Source organism: Anolis carolinensis, chromosome 1 (genome assembly GCF_035594765.1).
Source record: "Anolis carolinensis isolate JA03-04 chromosome 1, rAnoCar3.1.pri, whole genome shotgun sequence".
Taxonomy (NCBI): domain Eukaryota; kingdom Metazoa; phylum Chordata; class Lepidosauria; order Squamata; family Dactyloidae; genus Anolis; species Anolis carolinensis.
This window is the reverse complement of record NC_085841.1, coordinates 100,014,369-100,036,154: the sequence shown is the minus strand read 5'-3', so window position 1 is coordinate 100,036,154 and position 21,786 is coordinate 100,014,369. Positions and strand designations below refer to the sequence as shown.

The following is a 21,786-nucleotide window of genomic DNA, read 5'->3' as shown; positions in this document are numbered from 1 at the left end:
AGGCAGCACTGTAAGGCAGACCACTGAGGAAAATAAGGTCTCACTCCATCAATAGAGTCCATTAGTATATTTAAGCCTCAGAGAACACACATTTATAATCTGGAGGGAAGGATAGCTGTAAAGAACAGGAAATACACATACTCTGATGTAGGCAGTGGGTCTTCCTGGAAGTAAGCATCCTGCAAAGCTTGCTCTGAGGTAATTCTTTTTGTAGGATCCATCGTGAGAAGTTTTTGTAGCTATGTAGTGAAATATATGAATATTTAGAACTTATTGGCACACATGGCAATATGAAATCTGAATAGATTCAACATTTTCTACATAGGATTTACTACACAGAGAAGATGTAACCATTTGCAACGATTATCATGTGAGAAGTATACCAAGAGAATACAATACTATATAACAAAATGTGAACTTGTTTAGATTTAAAAGGGCATTTTAGGAAGAAATAAAACTCTCTGGACATATAATATCATATTAGTTTCCAATCAGGAATCTCACAAGGGAATGAAGAAGACAACAACAACATTCTCCCATAGTTATCCATCCCCACCCATCTGCAAATAGTATTTGATGCAAGAATTAGCAATGTTAGATTTGAGTTCTGTATAAACTCTTGGGTGTATGCCACCTAGTGACCTGTCAATCATTAATAAGTCCCAGAAGGCTTGGGTTAATCGACAATTCATTAATCAGCCTCAGTGAAATAATTAAAGATTAAAGACACACAAAATAGTATAGAACAGCGAATGATTGGAGAGTTTTCAATGCATGACCATTTTAAATTGGTGCATGTTTAGTCTTGTTTTTACCAAGGTAAGGTGAAGCTGATATGCTTAACAAATATTCCTAGGAGTAAATTCAGCTGAATTTAATAAGGACTGCCTCTTAATAGACATACGAGGACTAAACTGTTGATGCCACATAATAAAATGTGTCAATAGTACTACAATACTATCCTTATTGTCAACAGTGCTATGGGACTGGCCAAATAAACAAAAACATAACTCACCAAAAGGAATACTTTACTGTCAGGCTTGACTTTGTGTTTTTCCATATATTTTATGAGGCTACTATTGGCATAACTGGAAAATCAAATAGAAAGAAGGTATGTTTCAAAATAGTATTATCACAAATACAAATAAAATAAACACAATATTTTTCTTTCTGGTAACATTGTGCAATTGTTTTACTGATTAAAAGGATGCTCTCTATATATCTGTAGAGGCTGAGGCTTTTTGTAGAACATGTGACTATTAGTCATCTTTACTTAAAATTAATAAGAAATTAATTCTGAAATACGTTCTACTATGAGATATATTTTTAAAATATGAAAAGATAGTTATTCTTGGTTACTTATAATGCCAGGATTTTTAAAATTAAGGTTAAGATTTTAATTGCTAGCCCGATAAAGGCAGATAACAGTAGTTCTAAACATTCCTTAGTCCAGGAATTGGGAATTTGTGGATCTCATCAGTCCAGATAGCATGGTCAGAGGTCACGGATTATGAGAGCTATTTAAAATGACCAGAGGTTTAACAGTGCTTTTAAAACTAGCACAATACACTCATAGCAGATTGTCTTTATGAATAGCTTGGCTGCCATGTTCTGAACCAGATGAATCATTCAGATAATTTTCAAGGGCAACAAAACATTTTACACATTAAAGTTAACTAAATTTGGATACAGAAAGCCTTTGTATTTTAAAATAGGAAGAAAAAACAAGAAGACAGCTACATTCAGATGTAAGGTTAAGCCAAAGTTCTGCACTAAAGACTCCCTGCACTGAGCCTAAGGCATGTGAAAAGAAGAATTCTGAAAGTGCCTTCTGCGGTTAGAAATCGCCTCCTTTCTGATTTCCTATGATTCCTAATCTTAACTGTCTATGATTAGTACAAATCAGTTCCCTACATCCTGGCAAAACAGGCAAGAGGTCTTTGTTACACATCATGACCACAATCTTTACACTTCCATCCTTGCGTGAGAAAATAGGAAAAGGGGGAAGAATGTGCATGGTAGCTTTTCACACCAACAAAACAGGCATTATTCCTGAAAGAGGTTGCTAAAAACCGGATCCCAGTAACCATGTTTTTGAAAGTACTGTAGGGTACATATCACTTACGTTGTTCTCCTAAAGTCTTTTTGAAGAGTAGGATATTCTGGCATCTTCCTAATGTCTTCCCAGTCTTTATCTTTGTGGAAAAGAAATTATTGGCAATTTTTAAAAATATAGGATAAGATGCTGTATTTAAAAAAAAAATACTTGCTTGCCCTCCAGTGCCATGTGCATATTAGTAACTAATTGAGAAAGTCCAAATCAAAGATTTTTGCAGGAAGATACATTATGTATCTTTTTTAGTGACATTACATTACCTGCAGGAAATCCCATTACACTGAATATGCGATCAAGTTGATCATGATGAAAAGGATTGCTTGTTTTAATGTCTTCCTGACGACAGTGAAAGATCGGTTCTGAAGTCAATAGTTCAGCAAATATACAGCCAATGGCCCATATATCTAGGAAATATGATCAGAAGAAATGTTAAATGCCTTCATTTTGTCACCAATAAAGTATGACATTTAATGGTTACCATAAAACAATACAGTAAAATATACAGAATATTGTAAAAATTGGATAGTTCTGCTATGCTATAAAAACAAACTGGCTTGTAAATTTTACTTGAAGGCACTATTTTGTAGTTAGATATTTTATAGAATTGTTTAAAAGCAGAACATCCTCAATCACTGTTGACGATATAAAGTTTAACTGATCAAAGAATCATAGAATCATAGAATAATAGAGTTGGAAGAGACCTCATGGGCCATCCAGTCCAACCCCCTGCCAAGAAGCAGGAAATCGCATTCAAGGCACCCCCAACAGATGGCCATCCAGCCTCTGCTTAAAAGCCTCCAAAGGAGCTTCCACCACAGTCCGGGGCAGAGAGAGAGTTCCACTGCTGAACAGCTCTCACAGTGAGGAAGTTCTTCCTGATGTTCAGGTGGAATCTCCTTTCCTGTAGTTTGAAGCCATTGTTCCGCGTCTTAGTCTCCAGGGCAGCAGAAAACAAGCCTGCTCCCTCCTCCCTATGACTTCCCCTCACATATTTATACATGGGTATCATGTCTCATCCCAGTCTTCTCTTCTGCAGGCTAAACACGCCCAGCTCTTTAAGCCGCTCCTCATAGGGCTTATTCTCCAGACCCTTGATCATTTTAGTTTCCCTCCTCTGGACACATTCCAATTTGTCAACATCTCCCTTCAACTGCGGTGCCCAGAATCGGACACAGTATTCCAGGTGTGGTCTGACCAAAGCAGAATAGAGGGGTAGCATAACTTCCCTGGATCTAGACGCTATCTTCACAATGAGACTCAAAGCAGCTTACATTAAAAGCATTTCAATACAATTTTAAATCTCCTGAGATTAAAAACAGAATTAAAAATCATTGATATTAAAAAGGGCCATCTCTGGCTCACAGAGATGTATTATTACCCAAAGGATTAACTATTTATGATAGTTTTTACACATTTTACAGCTAGGTACCTTCACACTGCTAGGTATGTAAAAATCCCACCCTCATCTCTCTCAAAACATGAACCAGGTTCGAAACCATGCATGATCTCAGAAATCCATGGGGAAAAAATCAAAGCCTTGAAGCATCACATGAGATAAAATAAAGTAAAAGGTAAAAATCTGGATTAGTAGTGTGAAGAAATATTAAATATTAATAGAAGCACGGATGGAAGGAAGCATACAAATACTGTGTTCAACATTATTGGCAGGATTAGCACATAAGTAAACAAAAATAATTTTTAGTTTTTCAGTAAACAAATATTCTAAGTTACAGAAAATATTCAAAGATATAGACATTTTAGTTTTAGATTCACTCACGTTACATTTTAATTTTAAACGCTTTACTGTGAACTATATGTACTAAAAGAAAGGCTAAAGTTGCAAACACTCTTAATGACAAAAGTTACTTCCCTGTCAGTTTAACAAAGACGTTTATTGAACTGAAGAGGACAGATTTTTTTCTATTTTGGACTTCTTAAATCAAAATCATAACTATGCACATAATGTAGCTTCCTTTTAAAAAGGAGCAGTAATTCCATTTTATTCAACTATAGTATAATACTATATGTGTGCCTTCAAGCCCTTTCTGATTTATGGTTACCCTAAGGCTGTGTTGGCTTACAGGATTTTCTTAGCAAGATTTGCTCAGATGGCGCCTGCCATTGCCTATCCCAGAGACTAAGAGTGTGTGGCTTGTGTGGCTTGTCCAAGGTCAGCCAAAAGGTTTCCATGGCAAAATGGGAATTCAAGGTTGGTCTTCTTCCAGAAACCTAGCCCACACTGAAATCACTGCAGCATATTGGTCCTGTGATAATTTCAGGGAATCTTTCAAACTCCTTCACAAAATTATGACTGCCAGCATAAATTATTTTGTCCATTCCAGTGACTACCTAAAAATAAGCTGGGTGGGAAGATGGGGAGAAAGTATGAAGGATGCATATAATGGTATAGTCAAAAAGGATTTACATGAATCCAAAGGTTTTCTCAATCACAATAGTCACATACAGAAGGCAGATAGAATAGAGTTTTTGGGTTAGTAGGACAGTTTAGAGATGGCTTATGACAGGAAGGGGGTAGAGGAGAGAAGATCAAACAACTTATGTCTGCAATGTGACTTAGACGGTCATCTGAAAGGGCAGCAGAAGTGTAGAACTGGAGGCTACTGTCATTGCCCAGTGTCCAGGAAAGGAACAAACCATTCTCATTGTTCTACTGCAACTATCTATATATATAAAAATGTTCTGACCGTTTCCCCCTTAAACAACAAAAGTACTAGAGCAAATAACACCAAATTTGGCAACAAAAGATGATGGGCGGGGCTTGTGGCTGGCAAGGGTCAGCTTCCTCAGCCCAGTCTCTCTTTCCTTGTAAGAATGTTATTGTGAAATTATGGGATTAAACTCAAGTGGTGGCTGGGGACTCCCATAACACAAAGGGTGGTGAATCCACACAGTAATGGCATAGGACACCCATAAAAGTGGGAAAAGCACTAGCGTTTTGCTTTTTCGGAAGACTAGCACCTCTCTAGGAATTGCTAGGTGCTCCAGTTTTTAAATGGAGTTGGAAAAGTTCCCAAAGGCCATTTAGACCAACCCTTTTCTTTCTACCATCCAAGCCTTCCCGACAGATGGCTATCCGGCCTCTGCTTAAAAACTTACAGAGAGAGAAACTCCACTACACCCCCAAGCAGTCTAGATCACACTGGATTTGGAAGGGAGGTGGGAGATGAGTTCACACCCAGCATTACAAAACTCTACAACCAGGACAGTAAATAAAGAATACTCTGAAAACAGGAGAATTCCAGACAGGAAAAAAACAAGGCCAGCTAACACCTCCCAACAAAAAATTCCCCCAGGAAGGAATCAGCAAGGCTTTCAAACTACAAGGCCATTCAATGCTAATTGCTCTCTTTATCTGCATTATTATTATTATTATTATTATTATTATTATTATTATTATTATTATTATTATTATTATTATTAGGGTGCTGTGAACCATGAAAATGTACAAAACCCACCACTACAAAACTCTACAACCTGGACAGTAAATAAAGAACAATACTCTGAAAACAGGAGAATTCCAGACAGGAAACAATCAAGGCCAGTCTTTGAAGCAGCGATACTACTCTGTACTACTGAAGCTGACTAACCAAAGATTCCCCTAGGTAGCAAGCAGCCAGGCTTTGAAGCAGCGAGGCTATTCATTGCAATTCTAGCAGCCCAAAAAAGTATTCCCCTACAACGCAAGTACCAAGGCTTCCTAGCAGCAAGCCTATTCCGTTGCATTCCAGCACACCAAACAAGCATTCCCATAAAAAGAAAACGGCCAGGCTTTGAGGCTGCAAGGCTATTCACTGCTATTCCACCTGGCCAACAAATGATTCCCAGAAGCCACAGCAATGCGTGGCCGGGCAAAGCCAGTCATTTATCAACATGCTGTATTAGAACATGGAGATAAAATTTAGCTATCATGGCTCATGGCTGTGCGCAATGGCTACTATCTCATTCCACTTTTAAACCTAACTCATGCTGTAATTCTAAGCAGACTTTTCAGTGCTGTGGATCACAGGGGTTCTTCTCTGAATAAACATGGAAATAATGAAACTGTTTGCCAGTGGCCAGATTTAACAGTCATCGGTTGACAGCAAACCCTATCAATTTGTGTTGTATCATGAAGCATTTTCATTTTTTTTTCTATTTGCTGTTTATTTCTTTATCTAATGTATGTCCGATCTTTCTGTTTGCATGATATCAGTGTGGTCCTCAGAATCTGTGGGTGTGGGAGAAAATGAAGAGGGAAGCAGTCTGAAAGCAGGTGTCGGAAGGAGCTCCAACACTGAGCTCCCTGAAAGCAAACATTTCTCAGGGTATTCAGACTTCTTTTTATTCTTCCTCTATTTCCATATGGGACAGAGGTTGTGGCTGTGTCCTTGGCAGAAGGAGTTCCTAGGTTTTATGACAACATTCCCCCATTCTGAGAACATGAAAGCCAACATAGTGCCACTGAGAAAGACTCAGAAAGGTATGTAGATAAGGCCACCAGGAATGTGACAGAGGTATTCTGATCATAGGATGCCAGGTTTCTAGCATTATAAAGGTGTTGCCATTAAAAGGGAGCCATTCTCTAGGTACTGAATTGGTCAACAATGAGGTCAGAGGAATTGAGTCATACAGCAATGATTAATCATTTTAAAATAGAAAGATGAAATTATGATAGGTGTGTTTACTGTTTACTACATGGACATCTGACTGCTGAGAAGACTGAAAGCATCACAAGTCATCTAGATAAACTGGCAAAAAGTGAGGGGACACATCAACACTCATATTCCACATGAGCAACAGTGATTACAGGAAACACAACAGTGTTTCCTAGAATCAAAAGTTAGATTGCTAAGTAGGATCTTGAAATTCAGGACTTTCAAGGTCATATTCTCAGAAATGATAACCATTATATGTATTGCAGTAATTCTAACTGTTTAAAAAAGCATTACAAAGAATAACAGGCCAGTTAGCTTAACTTATGTTCTGAATAAACTAGTGGTAATAAAATGTTATTATCTAGCCTACAATAAAAGGTCAGGGGTCCTCATTAGCTCCCCATGGGATCTTGGAGGACCATATCCTCCTATTTTTATTATTGAAAACATTCTCCACAAATATTCATGGGGGGAATGTCTCTATGTTTTTGGCCCTCTCTGGGTCATGTTGGTCAAAAGAGGCATTTTTCCAACAGGAAGTGACCTGGAAGTCAATTTTTTGGATTACTTCCTTTTGGCAAAAAGATCTCTAGAAAATGTAAAATGGTCCCAAGGGGGAAAATATGGAGAAAGTTCTCCTTACATTATTTAGAAAATGTCTGAAGGCACTAGAAGGCAAAAGGAAAAAGACTAAGGGACCCCTGAGAATCACAGAGTAATTCCATGAGCCATATGTGGTCTGCAGGCTGTACTTCCCCAACCTGGTATAAAAGAACAGCTGACCAAAAATCAACATGGCTTCTGCAAAGGTCAAATCCTGCTTGGCTAGTCAGTTAGGATTTTGAAAGTGTTAAGAAGCATGTGCGTAGGAATGATGTGGCAGAATTATCTATTTACGCTTTGATAAAATCACTCACCAAACACTTCTGAGTAAACTTAGCTGTCATAGAACAAGCCACCAGGTCCTTTTATGGATATGTGATTGGTTTAAAGACAGAAGATAGAGTGGGAATTAATGAACACTTCTTACAAAGGAGAGATGTAAACAGTCAGGAATGTCTCCCAATGTTGTATATTGCGACAAGTTCTTTCTAATTGGTTCATAAATGGTCTGAAAGTAGAAGTCTGGAAGAAGAATGAGGTGACTACATGTTCTGAAACATCAAATTATTTAGAATAGAAAAAACACTACAAGGAACTACAAAGGGGCTTTATAAAATGGAAATACAGTTTTATGTAAGTGTAAAATAAAATACAACAGAGCAAAAATCTTCACTTTACATATACAGGGTACAAACAACCCAGGCGAAGGTCCCAGGGGCTTACATGTCTTTACACTAATCCACAAAGCATGGGAAATAAACAAGACAAACTCCAACTTTTAGCACAATGCCACACTTACGATGTCATAAGCATCACTGAAACCTGGTGGGATGACTCCGATCACTGGAATGTAGCCATTGAGGGCTATAACCTCTTTCACAGAAACAGAACAAAAGGATAGGAGGGGGAGTAGCCATATATGTCAAAAACATTTACCTTGCAGAAGAGATGCAAGAGTGCAATCCGGGGAATCAACTTGAAAGCATCTGGATAAGAATCAAAGGAAACAGGTCTCAAAAAGATCTCGTAGTGGGTGTCTACTACAGACCTCCGAGTCAGGATGAAGAACTCGATGAAGCCTTCTGTCAGCAGTTGACCAAACAGGCACAAAGAAGATATATAGTAGTCATGGAAGATTTCAACTATCCTGATATCTGCTGGAAAACAAACTCTGCCAAGAGTACAAAGTCCAACAAATTCCTTGCTTGCCTTGCAGACAATTTTATGGTCCAGAAGGTAGAAGAGGCAACAAGGGAATCGGCTACTCTCAATCTCATCCTAACAAACGCAGAGTACCTGATCAATGCAGTTGAAGTGGTCAGATCCTTAGGGGCAAGCGACCATGTGCTCCTGCAGTTTGCGATACAAAGGAAGACTGAAACTAAGACAAGTCAAACCCACATTCTGGACTTTAGGAAAGCTAACTTCAAAAAAATGAAGGAAATACTGAGCGGCATTCAGTGGACACTAATACTAAAAGACAAGGGAGTTCAGGATGGATGGAAGTTTTTCAAAAGTGAAATACTCAAGGTGCAAATGCAAACAGTGCCAACAAAGAATAAAAATAAGACAAGTGCAAAGAAGCCAGAATGGATGTCTAAAGAACGTCTAACTGGGTTAAGACTCAAAAGAGACATGCACAAGAAGTGGGGAAAGGGAGAAATCACCAAAGAAGAATTCAAATGAATAGCCAACTCCTGTAGGGAAAAGGTTCGCAAGGTCAAAGCGGAAAATGTGCTCAGATTTGCCAGAGACATTAAAAACAATAAAAAGGGCTATTTTCTTACGCCGGTAGGAAAAGTAAGAACAAGGAAGCGATAGGGCCTCTGCAAGGAGAAGATGGGGTAATTCTGACAGGGGATAGGGAAAAGGCAGAACAATTTAATGCCTTCTTTGCCTCAGTCTTCTCACAAAAAGAAAGCCATCCTCAACCTCAGCAACATGAAGTGGACAAAGGATTGGGGGAAATCCAACCCTAAATAGGGAAACAAGTCGTCCAAGAATACCTGGCTGCTCTAAACGAATTAAAGTCTCCAGGGCTGGATCAACTACATCCAAGAGTATTGAAGGAACTAGCAGAAGTTATTTCGGAACCACTGGCAATCATTTTTGAGAGTTCTTGGAGAAAGGGAGAAGTCCCAGCAGATTGGAGGAGGGCAAATGTGGTCCCTATCTTCAAGAAAGGAAAACAGGACGACCCAAACAATTACCATCTGGTCAGCCTCATGTCGATACCAGGCAAGATTCTGGAAAAGATTGTTAAAGAAGTGGTCTGCAAACACTTAGAAACAAATGCGGTCATTGCTAATAGTCAACACGCATTTATCAAAAACAAATCATGCCAGACTAATCTGATCTCTTTTTTCAATAGAGTTAGAAGCTGGGTAGATACGGGGAATGCCATGGATGCAGCGTATCTGGATTTCAGTAAGGCCTTTGACAAGGTCCCCCATGGGAGGAAAATGGTTGAGGCCTGCCATGTGTCATGTGATGGCGCACGGCAGGCCCGTCAAAGCTGCTAAATAAAGCAGTGAAATAGGGCATTTTTGCCCCATGTGAAGAGGTCCTAAGTAAGTGCAGATTTAATGGGTAGATCTACTATTTTATAAGGAAAGACTTGGGAGATTTAAACTAAAAAAAAGTGACTCAAGTACGGAAGTGATAGACTATAAAATTAGGTACTGGATGGAGAAAGTATTTTCTCTCTCTCTTGTATAATACTAATGCTCTTCCAACAAAACTGACGGAAGATTAAGGGCAGAAAAAAGAAAAGCACTTCTGTACACAACATATAATGAATTTATACTATCAGCTGCCATAAGAACTGATGATGGTCCCCAGATAAGGTGGCTTTAAATTAAACAAAGTGCTGAGATTGATTTCTGAAGAAAACAAAATTTGTTGCCTACAAGATACTGGAGATACCTTACAGTTTGATTTCTAAGCTCAGTGAGTAACTTATGTTAAATTGTATTACCAATATACAAAAATGCGCTGTGATTCTTTGAATTACATGTTGTTGATATTAAGGAGTTTAAGAGCAGGTATCTTGTGCAAGTGTTGGGGGAGTGAGGAGACTGTGCAAAGCTTAGTGCTCTTGGGACATGCTGCAATCTGGTTTCAGGCCTTATTTGGGGGGGAAAGTCACTTTAGTCACTCTGTTGGATAACCTATGTCTAGAGAAAGCTCAGGAATCATGACTTTTCTAAATGCCTGCAGCACATAACTTTTCATATGATCCTTCTAGATCAGGGGTCCCCAAACTTTTTAAGCAGAGGGCCGGTCCACAATCCTTCAGACTGTGGAGGGGCCAAATTATCATATATAAAAAAAATACAAACAAATTCCTATGCATACCGCACATGTCTTATTTGTAGTGCAACAACAACAACAACAATGAAAGAACAATACAATATCTAAAAATGAAAACAATTTTAACCAACATAAACCTATTAGGATTTCAATGGAAAGTGTGGGCCTGCTACTGGCCAAGTTATTTAGGATTGTTGTTGTTGTGTGCCTTCAAGTCATGTCAGACTTTGGGCGAGCCTAAGTCCAAAATTATTTATTTATTTACTGCATTTATTTACTACATTTATATCCCACCCTTCTCACCCCGAAGGGGACTCAGAGCAGCTGTATGTACATACAATATATTATATTATTAGCATAGCACAATATTAGCATTATATATTACTATATTGAACTATACCACTATACTGTGATATTATATGTAATATACAACATGTAATTCATATTATTATATGGTATTAAAATTAGTATTGTATAAAATGATAATATTATTATCAATATCATATGTATATACAATATATTATACTATTAAAACTGATATAAAAATATTATATTATAAATGAGGGCTGGGGCCAGGTAAATGACCTTGGAGGGCCTTAGTTTGGGGACCCCTGTTCTAGATACTTTGGCTCTTGGGGGTTCGGACTCAGTCATTTTTATTCATTCAAACTTTTAAATGTTTCTTTCATCTTTTATTGTGAGAAGTGTTAAACACTTTCAACTTAAGTTATGCTGTATTTATTATAAGATTTCAGTCTGTAGCTTGAGAGTTACATCATACTATAGAAGGAATGTGGTACTCTATAGCTACAAAGATGATTCTTTGCTCTGTGATTAACTCATTAATTATTTTGTTTGTAAGACACAAGTCTGGACTCAGGAGGCACATAAACATTATAGTTATTATGGCTACATATTGCATCCGCCTTGACAGGGATTTTGATGTGACTGCGTTAACATGGTTGTTCCGGAGCGCATTTGAATGAATAGGCCCAGTAGAGTTGTCATCAGAATACTTCTTTATGTTTATAAAACCATACGGCACTTTATCACTGTTACTCATTTCCATGATATAGCACTTTATGAAACCTGTCCCCGTTGGTTCACTTTTAATTACTTTGATTTTATCTGCTTGGATTTTAATGTATTGTCCATTATATTATTTTGTGTATAGTTGAAATGTTTTAAGTTTTATCAAATATGTTGTGTCGTTGTTCGGGCTTGTCCCTGTTGTGAGCCGCCCCGAGTCCCTTCGGGGAGATGGGGCAGGATATAAAAATAAAGTTTATTATTTTATTATTATTATGTGCATCTGTCTGGTCATATCTAGTCATGGCTTTTGAGGCACCTCTGAACACTTCTACCACACCTTCTCTATTCCCTCACATACACAAGAAACGCTTACCCAAGATAACACCTACTGCCTACGGCCATATTGCATTTTTAGTTTATTTTACAGAATTTACTGTTGTTTCATTTTTCATTGATTATGCACACCTGAATATGATTTTTTTTATAAATATACTATTCAGTAAAGAACTAATTAGCACGCAGGGGCCTATGATAAATCTCCCAAATACTGCACCCTTATAACTACATCTTTGATTCTTATTCCGCTACTGCCAATGGTGGAGAACACCAATGCAGTCTTTCTTCCTGTCCAACTATTTCTCTCTATATGCTGAAGTACTTTAAAAAATCTGCAAGTGCTTTACAATTTGATAATTCCTATGGTCAAGCATCATCATACAAATTCAATCCTACTTGTAATACTGTAACCAACCACTTTAGCAGTACCATCATATGGATGTACTTCAGAGACGGTGTGTGTGTGTGTGTTCACCATCAAATATTATTTTTCTAGTTCTTTCTCAAGAGTGCATTACACAGAGTATATATCTTTCACATACAATACAGCAGCTACCACATGGTATTACATTTGAAAGACAAAAAGATTGGCATACACTACCACATCTGTTAAATCCCAAACAAAACAGCCAATTTATTGTGTTTCATATTACAATGGTGAAGACAAACTATTTTGTAACAATGATCACTTCATACAGAGAACAACAGATGTACATGTGTAGAATTAACAACGTTCTATACATTCAGTTAAACACACTCACAAGCCATCAGTAAATGTATAATAAAACAACAAGAAAATAAGCTTATTTAGAACTACAAAGTTATCTTTTCAATTTAAAACAACACAGGCAAAAAAGAATTGTGGGTCTTTTGCAAATGGCAAAGTAGACTGGGCACTCTACACTATGGCATTTAACTAAATTAAATTAGCTAAAATAAAGTGTTTCAGTGGGTAACTGCATTCTTGATCCATTTACCTTTTTTGTATCATATAAAATTTAATTTTGCTTCCCCTACATTAGAGGAAAATATTAACAATGGAACACTGAACAATCATGAGTTTCCAGGTTACCATTTTAATATTCCCTTGAAATAATCTGTTATAACATAAAGAAGCTGAAAGCTGGCATATAGGAAAGTCTAGATTTTTTTTAATGGCAGTGCTCTGTGAAACCTAATCATCTATACACAACCTCATCCCATTCATGAGATCTGAGTAGGCACTATTGACCAGGAAAGAGATCCTGGGACCATGGTACACAATTCAATGAAAAGTTAACCCAGTGTGTGGTTGTTGTTAGAAAGGTGTAAACCTTACATTAGAGGCTAAAATGTCAATGTCATAATATAACTACAAATCCAATATTTGAACATTGCATATAGCTCTTGGTGCCACATTTTAAAAAAAAAGATTGCGTATTAAGGATGGGAACCGGTAGAATGCGGACATATTGGCCCTCCAGGATATTTTGGAAAACGCAAACCCACTACAAAAAATGCTTCTAAATGCTTTCTTGGGAGCATGGAAGTATTTCTGCCATGCTTTTAGATGTTCATAAGTCATTTCAGTGTAAGCAGAGGCCTTTTTTTTTTCAAAAACAGGAAGTCAGTTTCAAAAGGAGGCACTTTCTAAGTTTTTGTTTCTAGAGGAAAAAATGAGGACTGAATGTATTTATAATACCACTACCAGCTTTACTCATCTTTATGAAATTTGAAAATGGATTTCCCTATTTCCCTACATTTTAAATATTTTCACATCTGTTGGGCTGTGTTTGAAAACAATTCCAGTGCTCTCATACATGTTTTCTTTCTCTCCCCTTGTATCTTCACATTTGTTGATAACAGCATTTGAGTGTAAAATCAGAGAAGGACATGACCTTTGAAGACTGAGCATCTAGCATATTAAAGGCTGCCCTGCATGGAGCAAAAACATGACGGCTAAAAGGGAAAGGTGTGTGCCAGTGATGTAATTAATTCAGGTAATGATTCTGGAGGAATGTCTGGCAGCTTAGTCAATGGGGTAAGATTTATTAACAACACAAGAATGTTATGAAGTGGCCATTAAAGGTTCCCCACTTTCTAATTTTGCATTAGTGCTGATCCAAAGTTCTTTAACTGTTAAACTGCTGGAGGTACCATTCTTAAAATTTCAAATGATTAGCACAAACCATGATTGAAGGAGACTATTCCATCATTATCACCTTAATTATGACAGAGATGACCTCAGACACAGAATGTTTAATTCTCATAACCAAAAAACTTACCAATGGCCTTTGTATAGTGCCTCGCACCAAGTAACAATTCTGGGGCTCTGTACCAAAACGTCACCACAACTGGATCCAGATCTGCCAGTGGCTTGAGTGGAGAATTGAATAACCTTGCAAAACCCATATCAGCTGAAAAATAAAATATTTTATTACACCAAATGCAAATGTTTCCAGAGCAAACTATAGCATATTACCATTCTCCATATCCATTGCCCTAGTCACTTCAGTGGGTTCAAAGGTCTGCCACAGACCACTGCAAACAGCCTTACTTCTTATTCTATAATCTCCTCACATATCCTCCTTTGAACTTCTCTTTGTCTAAACCGGGGCTTGTATTTTGTGTGAGAATTTAAAAGCCATCCCTAACAAGACAGCATGTATATGTCAGACTAGCGTTATCAATATTGCTGGTGACACAAAATGAGATGCCGATCCCTACCATGAATGATTATTCTAAGAAGGCTGAAGGAGCATTCCACAACCACTGAGATATTGCCTTGTGCCAGCTGACCAATATGACAAATCCATTTAAACCACTGTCTACTTCTATCTCCCCACTTCAGTTTTATTATACAGCCTTGCATATTTTTATCCCTAAGAGTTATTACTGCAGTCAGACATGCATATACACACATTTATATAAACATTTACTGCACTCCTAACATCCAGTGAATGCCATCACCTCTCTAGATGATCTATTGATTCAAGCAAAATGTTGATAGCTCTAATGTCTGACTCATATCTTTTTTGCAACATAAGACTTTGCTAGAAATGAGGGTTCAATTGTCAAAAATAAATTGTCTTTTTCAAATCTGCACACATTGGGTTTACTAACAGAAATGTGATTTTTGATACCTTTTTTGCAAATGTAATTGCTACAAGAAATTATACCTTGGAAATAATGAATGAGAAGGATACCCTATGAAGTGGTTCAAAAGGAGATTTTGTCAAGATACTCAATATCAAATTCAAATCCCTGGTAGGGAATCTATGAAAAGCTGGTTAGGCTTGTAAAGAATGGGTAAATAAAGGCTTGCCATTTGTTATCAGCATAGACAGACACAACAGCAACATCTTGCTTATTTCACTTTTTTAAAAAGACTAGATATCACCTGTCTGTAATCTTCCATTAAGCCTGAATGTTGCATCTTTTGGAAAGTCCTTAATGTGGTTTAATATGTCCTCTGCATTGAATGCCATCTAGATACGGTTTTTCCACTAATATATTTATTGACAGATGATACCAAAGTCTATGGAGCTACAAGGTTTGAGCTGAAAAAGGCTCCCTCTGCTTTGTGTGTTTTCTTTTTCAGTCAAAAGGGAGGGAAGGAGGGAAAGGAAATATATTTCATGTCCTCCTTGTAATTTTTGTTTCTCTACACTGATTTTCTTGAGAAGTGTCTATATTATTGGAAGTGGAAGAAATTTCCATTGCTTTCCTGAAATCTCATCTTGGTCTGGATCTTCCAAGCCTAAAGGAATACTTTTCTAAGCAATCCTTTCATGTTTTCACGATCAAATAGCATACTTTTGTTTTGATACACCAAATATTTCCCTTATAAAAATCTCATCCAAATCTCTGTCTCCATTTCTTTACTCTACCTCCTGCATTCTCAAATCTTTCATTTCCAGTGCTTAATCTAACATGGCAATATCTTTGTCTAAAATGTTATTTGCATTTTAGATATCCTTAAGGTAGACGTGTGTATTTTTTTAGTTTCTATGCACACTTAGAATAGGTTCCTGAGTGTGTTTTATTAATTATTTCTCCCAAGACATTTCCTGCCGATCACCTGCTCACCACAGACATTCTAAATTCATTATGTAGGCAATCTCATAATTTCTAAAATTCATTGTAGTTAAATTAGATTGGGAAATCGATTTCATTAAATTAAACATGTTATTCAGATTCATTGCAATTGATACATTTGAATCATCAAAGATACTTTGAATTCTTTTTTCCATTTTTGCATTAATTGATTCCTCAATTGTGCTTTTACTGTAGAAGTACCATGTTTCCCCGAAAATAAGACAGTGTCTTATATTAATTTTTGCTCCCAAAGATGTGCTAGGTCTTATTTTCAGGGGATGTCTTATTTTTCCACAAAGAAGAATTCACATTTATTGTTGAACAAAAAAGGAACATTTATTATATACTATACAGTAGTTGTCATCACAAACCAACATAACCAGACAAACTCTGAATCCTATCAAGAATTTCTTGTTACTTCCATTATTTCCATGTACAACACTCTATGGTACCTACATTTACCAATCCTGCATGCTCTAGTGTTCTGTTCAGTGGGCATGCTTCCAAACAAAAACTTTGCTAGGTCTTACTTTTGGGAGAGGCCTTATATTTAGCAATTCAGCAAAACCTCTACTAGGTCTTATTTTCTGGGGATGTCTTATTGTAGGGGAAACAGGGAATAAAGTTGTTGCTGATCTGCATCATTAAATTGATTGACAAGGCATTATCTGAATTGGATTCCTATGCCCAAGTCTGAGAGACCATCACAGCCAAGTCAAAAATTCTTCCTCAGTCTCAGCTGCATGGCTCAAGTTTAAAAATAACATTTTTTTTGCTCTGCCATTTGCTGACATTTCACTGCCTGCATTCTGATTTAGTTTCTGCCTCTCGCTTCTGCCTAGAATCATCAAATTCAATACGGTGACCAGAAGGCACAACTGAGCTTAAATTGATCTATCTCCCTTTTTCCTTCTGGGGAAACAATGCTGATAAGTCTACTGCTTTCATTTTCTCATTCTTTTTAATTAAAAAAACTTTTTAGTCCAAGGCAACTTTTTGTGGTCTTACTGCCATGGCTTTTGAATCCTAAGCCGCTGTGGGTACCTCCCCTCTGAATTGTTCTCACTAGATCACATGTGTCACAAGGCCCGCAGCCTAGATCAGACCCACCATGTCATTTTATGTGGCCCTCCGGATGCTGGACTACAATTCCTGTATTCCTCATAATTACACAGCATTATTACAGTTGATGGGAGGTGTGATACATTAACATCGGGAAGGCTACAGTTTGTTCTGCTCAGTCAGGATTGTGGGATTTGAATTTAGATACAAGGCTTTAAAATGTCCTTTAAACTTTCCCCAATATCAAGTGCTGTTGGGCTGCAATTCCCATTATCCCCAGTACTCATGGTGGATATAATAAAAATGATGGGGGCTTGGTTGTTGTATGTTTTCCGGGCTGTATGGCCATGTTCCAGAAGCATTCTCTCCTGATGTTTAATCCACATCTATGGCAGGCATCCTCAGAGGTTGTGAGGTAGGTTGTGAGGTTGTGAAACGTCAGGAGAGAATGCTTCTGGAACATGGCCATACAGCCCGGAAAACATACAACAACCCTGTGATCCTGGCCATGAAAGCCATTGACAACATGATGGGGGTTGTCTTTCAGTAATATCTGGGGACCCAAGTAGGTGAAAACGAAAGAGCACTGACCAGTCTGCAAAAAAACATATAGTTGGCCCTCTGTATCTACAGATTATTTGTTCATGAATTCAATGGCCCTTTGAAGACAACTATAGGGCTGATACAGGTTTCAATAAAAATGAGTTTGATGCCCTTGCGGTAGATGTTAGAAAGAAAAAATCTGGACAAACTGATGGCTATTCAGAGGTATGCCACTCATATATATTCACTTTGGATAGCATAAGGAAAGGTTAATACCCCTGTGGTGCTGATTTTGCTGTCTGTGCCCCTGTTCAGAAGATTTAGCCTCACTTTGTTTCTGTAACACCTGGATTTTGAAAAAAATATGACTTGTTGTGGAAACAAGGTTTGGAGATAAGGCTTCAGTTAAGACACCTTTTCCCCATGTTAACTATTTCATGAGTGAATTTCCCTTCCGAGGGTAGATTTCCCTCACTTCCTATTTTCTCACCCCTGTTCAGTTGTTTGTAAGTCAAATATTTGTAACTTGGGGACTGTCTGTACTTGAATTTCATAGGGTTTTTAAGGCAAGGAATACCCAGGGGTCATTTTGCCAGTTTCTTCCTCTGAAAAACAGCCTGCAGCACTCATATTCATTGGTAGTCTTTCATCCAAGTACTAATCAGGACTGACTCTGCTTAGCTTCCAAGATTGGACAAGATCTGGCGTCTTTATTTACACTCTGAATATAGATCAGCTAGAATAATATCATCATCTGACATATTTTGAAAAGCCACGAAAGGCACCAAATATACTCAACACTGGAAACTATTATTACAAAACCCAATTGATATGATACCTGAACACATACCCTGTTTCCCCGAAAATAAGACAGTGTCTTATATTAATTTTTGCTCCCAAAGATGTGCTAGGTCTTATTTTCAAGGGATGTCTTATTTTTCCACAAAGAAGAAATCACATTTATTGTTGAACAAAAAAAAAAGAGATCATTTATTATATACTGTACAATAGTTGTCATCACAACCATCATAACCAAACTGTGAATCCTATCAAGAATTTCTTGTTATTATCTTTATTTCCACGCACAACAATCTATGGTATGTACATTTAAGCATGCTCTGGTGTTGTTTGGCGGGCATGGTTCCAAACAAAAACCTTGCTAGGTCTTACTTTTGGGGGAGGCCTTATATTTAGCAATTCAGCAAAACCGCTACTAGGTCTTATTTTCAGGGAATGTCTTATTTTCGGAGAAACAGGGTATGTAATTGATTATTATTAAAGATAAATCTACTTTGCTTTAAGCAGACAGAGGTTAATAGAGGAAAGCAAATAATCACTATAGTATCAACACTGCATCTACAATATGCAGGTTTTAAGAACTCTAAAACAGGCTTGGCATCAGAACATTTAGGCAAATCAGCACTTGGCATCAGCACAAAACAAAATAAAACAAAGGGAGTGTCAGGGAAAGGGGTTCCTTAAAGAGAGTGATGCACCTGAAAAGGGCCTCCTGACACCAATGAGATCACTGTATTAGATATGGATAGTTGTATTTCTAATACTTATAAGAATCTGATCTTAAAATCAAAGATATTTAGAGCAGCTCAATAATTTTACAGACAAGCAGTAACCTGTACCATAAACATGATGTAGCATGAGTACAGACATAAATAAAACAAGAAAATGCAAACAATTACAGTTTTCTGTTTTGAACACTTCTTATTGGAGTGGAGTGTAGGATCGAAATTCCATGAACAATGAAGGCAGAACACAATCAGGGCTATATGCCAAATCAATTAAATCAAAATCAGATTTAGGTGTGGCATACTCCCACTGCTCCCAGAGGGCTTTCAGTCATTTTTGTTACAGACTGAAACAGTTAATCTCCTGAACTTAATATGGATTATTACACAGAGTTCTGGAAAACATGCAAGACTGTATAATCTTTTATGGTATTCTGACTATGTTGAATTTATATGTTTAGCAGTTGTGCATCACCATTCCTGCTAAAGAAAATTCAACAAATGCTATGTTCAGCAAAGGATAAGAGGAATCATCTAACCACTGCACTAGTCTACCGTATACTGTACAGCTGTGGACAAGTCTACATAGGGACCCCCAAACACAGCGCCCAGACATGAATAAAAAAAACATGAAAGGCACTGCAGATTAATGCAACCAGAGAAGTCACCTATAGCAGAACACTTGACAAACCAACCTAGACACAGAATATTATTTGAGAACACAGAAATGCTGGACCACTCTCACAACCACCATGTCAGTTTATATAGAGAAGCCACTGAAATCCACAAACATGGACAATTTCAACAGAAACAACGAAACCATGAAAACGAACAAAATCTGGCTACCAGTATTAAAAAAAACTCTAACATCAGAACAGTAAATAAAGAACAACACTCTGAAAACAGAGGAATTACAGACATGAATCAATCAGGGGAAGCTAACACCTCAGAACAAGAAATTCCCCCAGGCAGGAATGAAGCTTGCAAGATCATTAATGCTAATCAAGGTGATTCACACTGGCCTCCAACAGACAGGGCTTCTTTCTCCCACCCTGGACCTTTCACAGATATATAAACCTCACTAGCCTAGTTTCCAATATACCTCACAACCTCTGAGGATGCCTGCCATAGATGTGGGAGAAACGTCAGGAGAGAATGCTTCTGAAACATGTTGTGCATACATCCTGGAAAATGCACAACAACCCAGTGATTCTGGCCATGAAAGCCTTCAACAACACACAGTAAAAAGGAAACTATGAAAATGAACAAAATCTGGTTACCAATATTAAAAAAAACACTAGAATCAAGACAGTAAACAAAGAACGCCAATTAGAAACATGAAACCTCCGAACAACAAGCACTCAAGTGCCAGATAACACCTTCAAAACAGAGAATGCCTCCAGGCTGCCTCTATGCAGATAACCACACTGATGGATTTTGCAGCTTTATGGCTACTTAATGCTATTCAAGCTTTCTAATTGCACCATTCACACTCACCTTAAACATATAAGGGTTCTTCCACCTTGGACATTCCACAGATACTTATATACTCCACATGCTTCACTGCTAACAGAACCTCTGAAGATGCCAGCCACAGATGCAGACAAAACATCAGGAGAGAATACAACTGGAACATGGCCATACAGCTCGAAAAACTGACAGCTACACAAACTTGGTTTCATGCTCAATTTTTTCTTGTGTATAAAAGTGATAAAGTGATGTCATTGTGTGGCATGAAAGAGAAGATAAATGTATCTGGTTTAACTTAATTATTTTATAATGAAGACCAGAAATAGAAATCAGAGCATTGGAGAGGTCTTTATTATAAATCATAATTGTCCGAAGGAATATCATTCCTCGCTCATTTATTTAGAATGTATTAATTCTTTCTGCTCTATTGGCACTGGTTAGCGTTCCAGTCTGCATTATGAGCACAATGTTACACTGATGTAAAGTAAGGTAAAGGTAAAGGTTTCCCCTGACGTCAAGTCCAGTCGTGACCGACTCTGGGGATTGGTGCGCATCTCCATTTCTAAGCCGAAAAGCCGGTGTTGTCCGTAGACACCTCCAAGGTCATGTGGCTGGCATGACTGCATGGAGCGCCATTACCTTCCTGCCGGAGCTGTACCTATTGATCTACTCACATTTGCATGTTTTCGAACTGCTAGGTTGGCAGGAGCTGGGGCTAACAGCGGGTGCTCATTCCGCTGCCGGGATTTGAACCTGGCACCTTTTGGTCCGCAAGTTCAGCAGCTCAGCGCTTTAACACACTGTGCCACCAGAGGCACCCTTTACACTGATGTAATGCAATATTATTTTTATTATTATTATTTTAATAACACCATTTTGGGATAGTGAAATCAGAATACACGTTTATGCTAATTCTGGACACATGATTTCCTTTTCCCTGTGTTGTACTTATACCATTTTGCAATAATGTTTAGGATGTACCTATTAATTTTACAAGCATCAAAGCAGTTTTATGTCTTTTACACCTGAGATTTATCCCAAAAATGTAGGAAGGAAG

General features: G+C 37.7%; 1 protein-coding gene across 4 annotated transcripts in view; it reads right to left on the bottom strand.

Moving 5' to 3' along the window:
• The window catches only part of cdk19 (cyclin dependent kinase 19), a 160,840-nt gene that overhangs the window by 26,616 nt on the left and 112,438 nt on the right, over nucleotides 1–21,786 (bottom strand). For all 4 annotated transcript variants that reach the window (XM_062968995.1, XM_062968994.1, XM_062968993.1 and 1 more), the window contains 5 exons: nucleotides 14,319–14,450; nucleotides 2,377–2,520; nucleotides 2,126–2,195; nucleotides 1,016–1,088; nucleotides 142–239 (listed from right to left, as the gene is read on the bottom strand). In XM_062968995.1, the coding sequence (XP_062825065.1) occupies nucleotides 142–239; nucleotides 1,016–1,088; nucleotides 2,126–2,195; nucleotides 2,377–2,520; nucleotides 14,319–14,450 (517 nt within the window). The remainder of the gene's footprint in view (nucleotides 1–141; nucleotides 240–1,015; nucleotides 1,089–2,125; nucleotides 2,196–2,376; nucleotides 2,521–14,318; nucleotides 14,451–21,786) is intronic.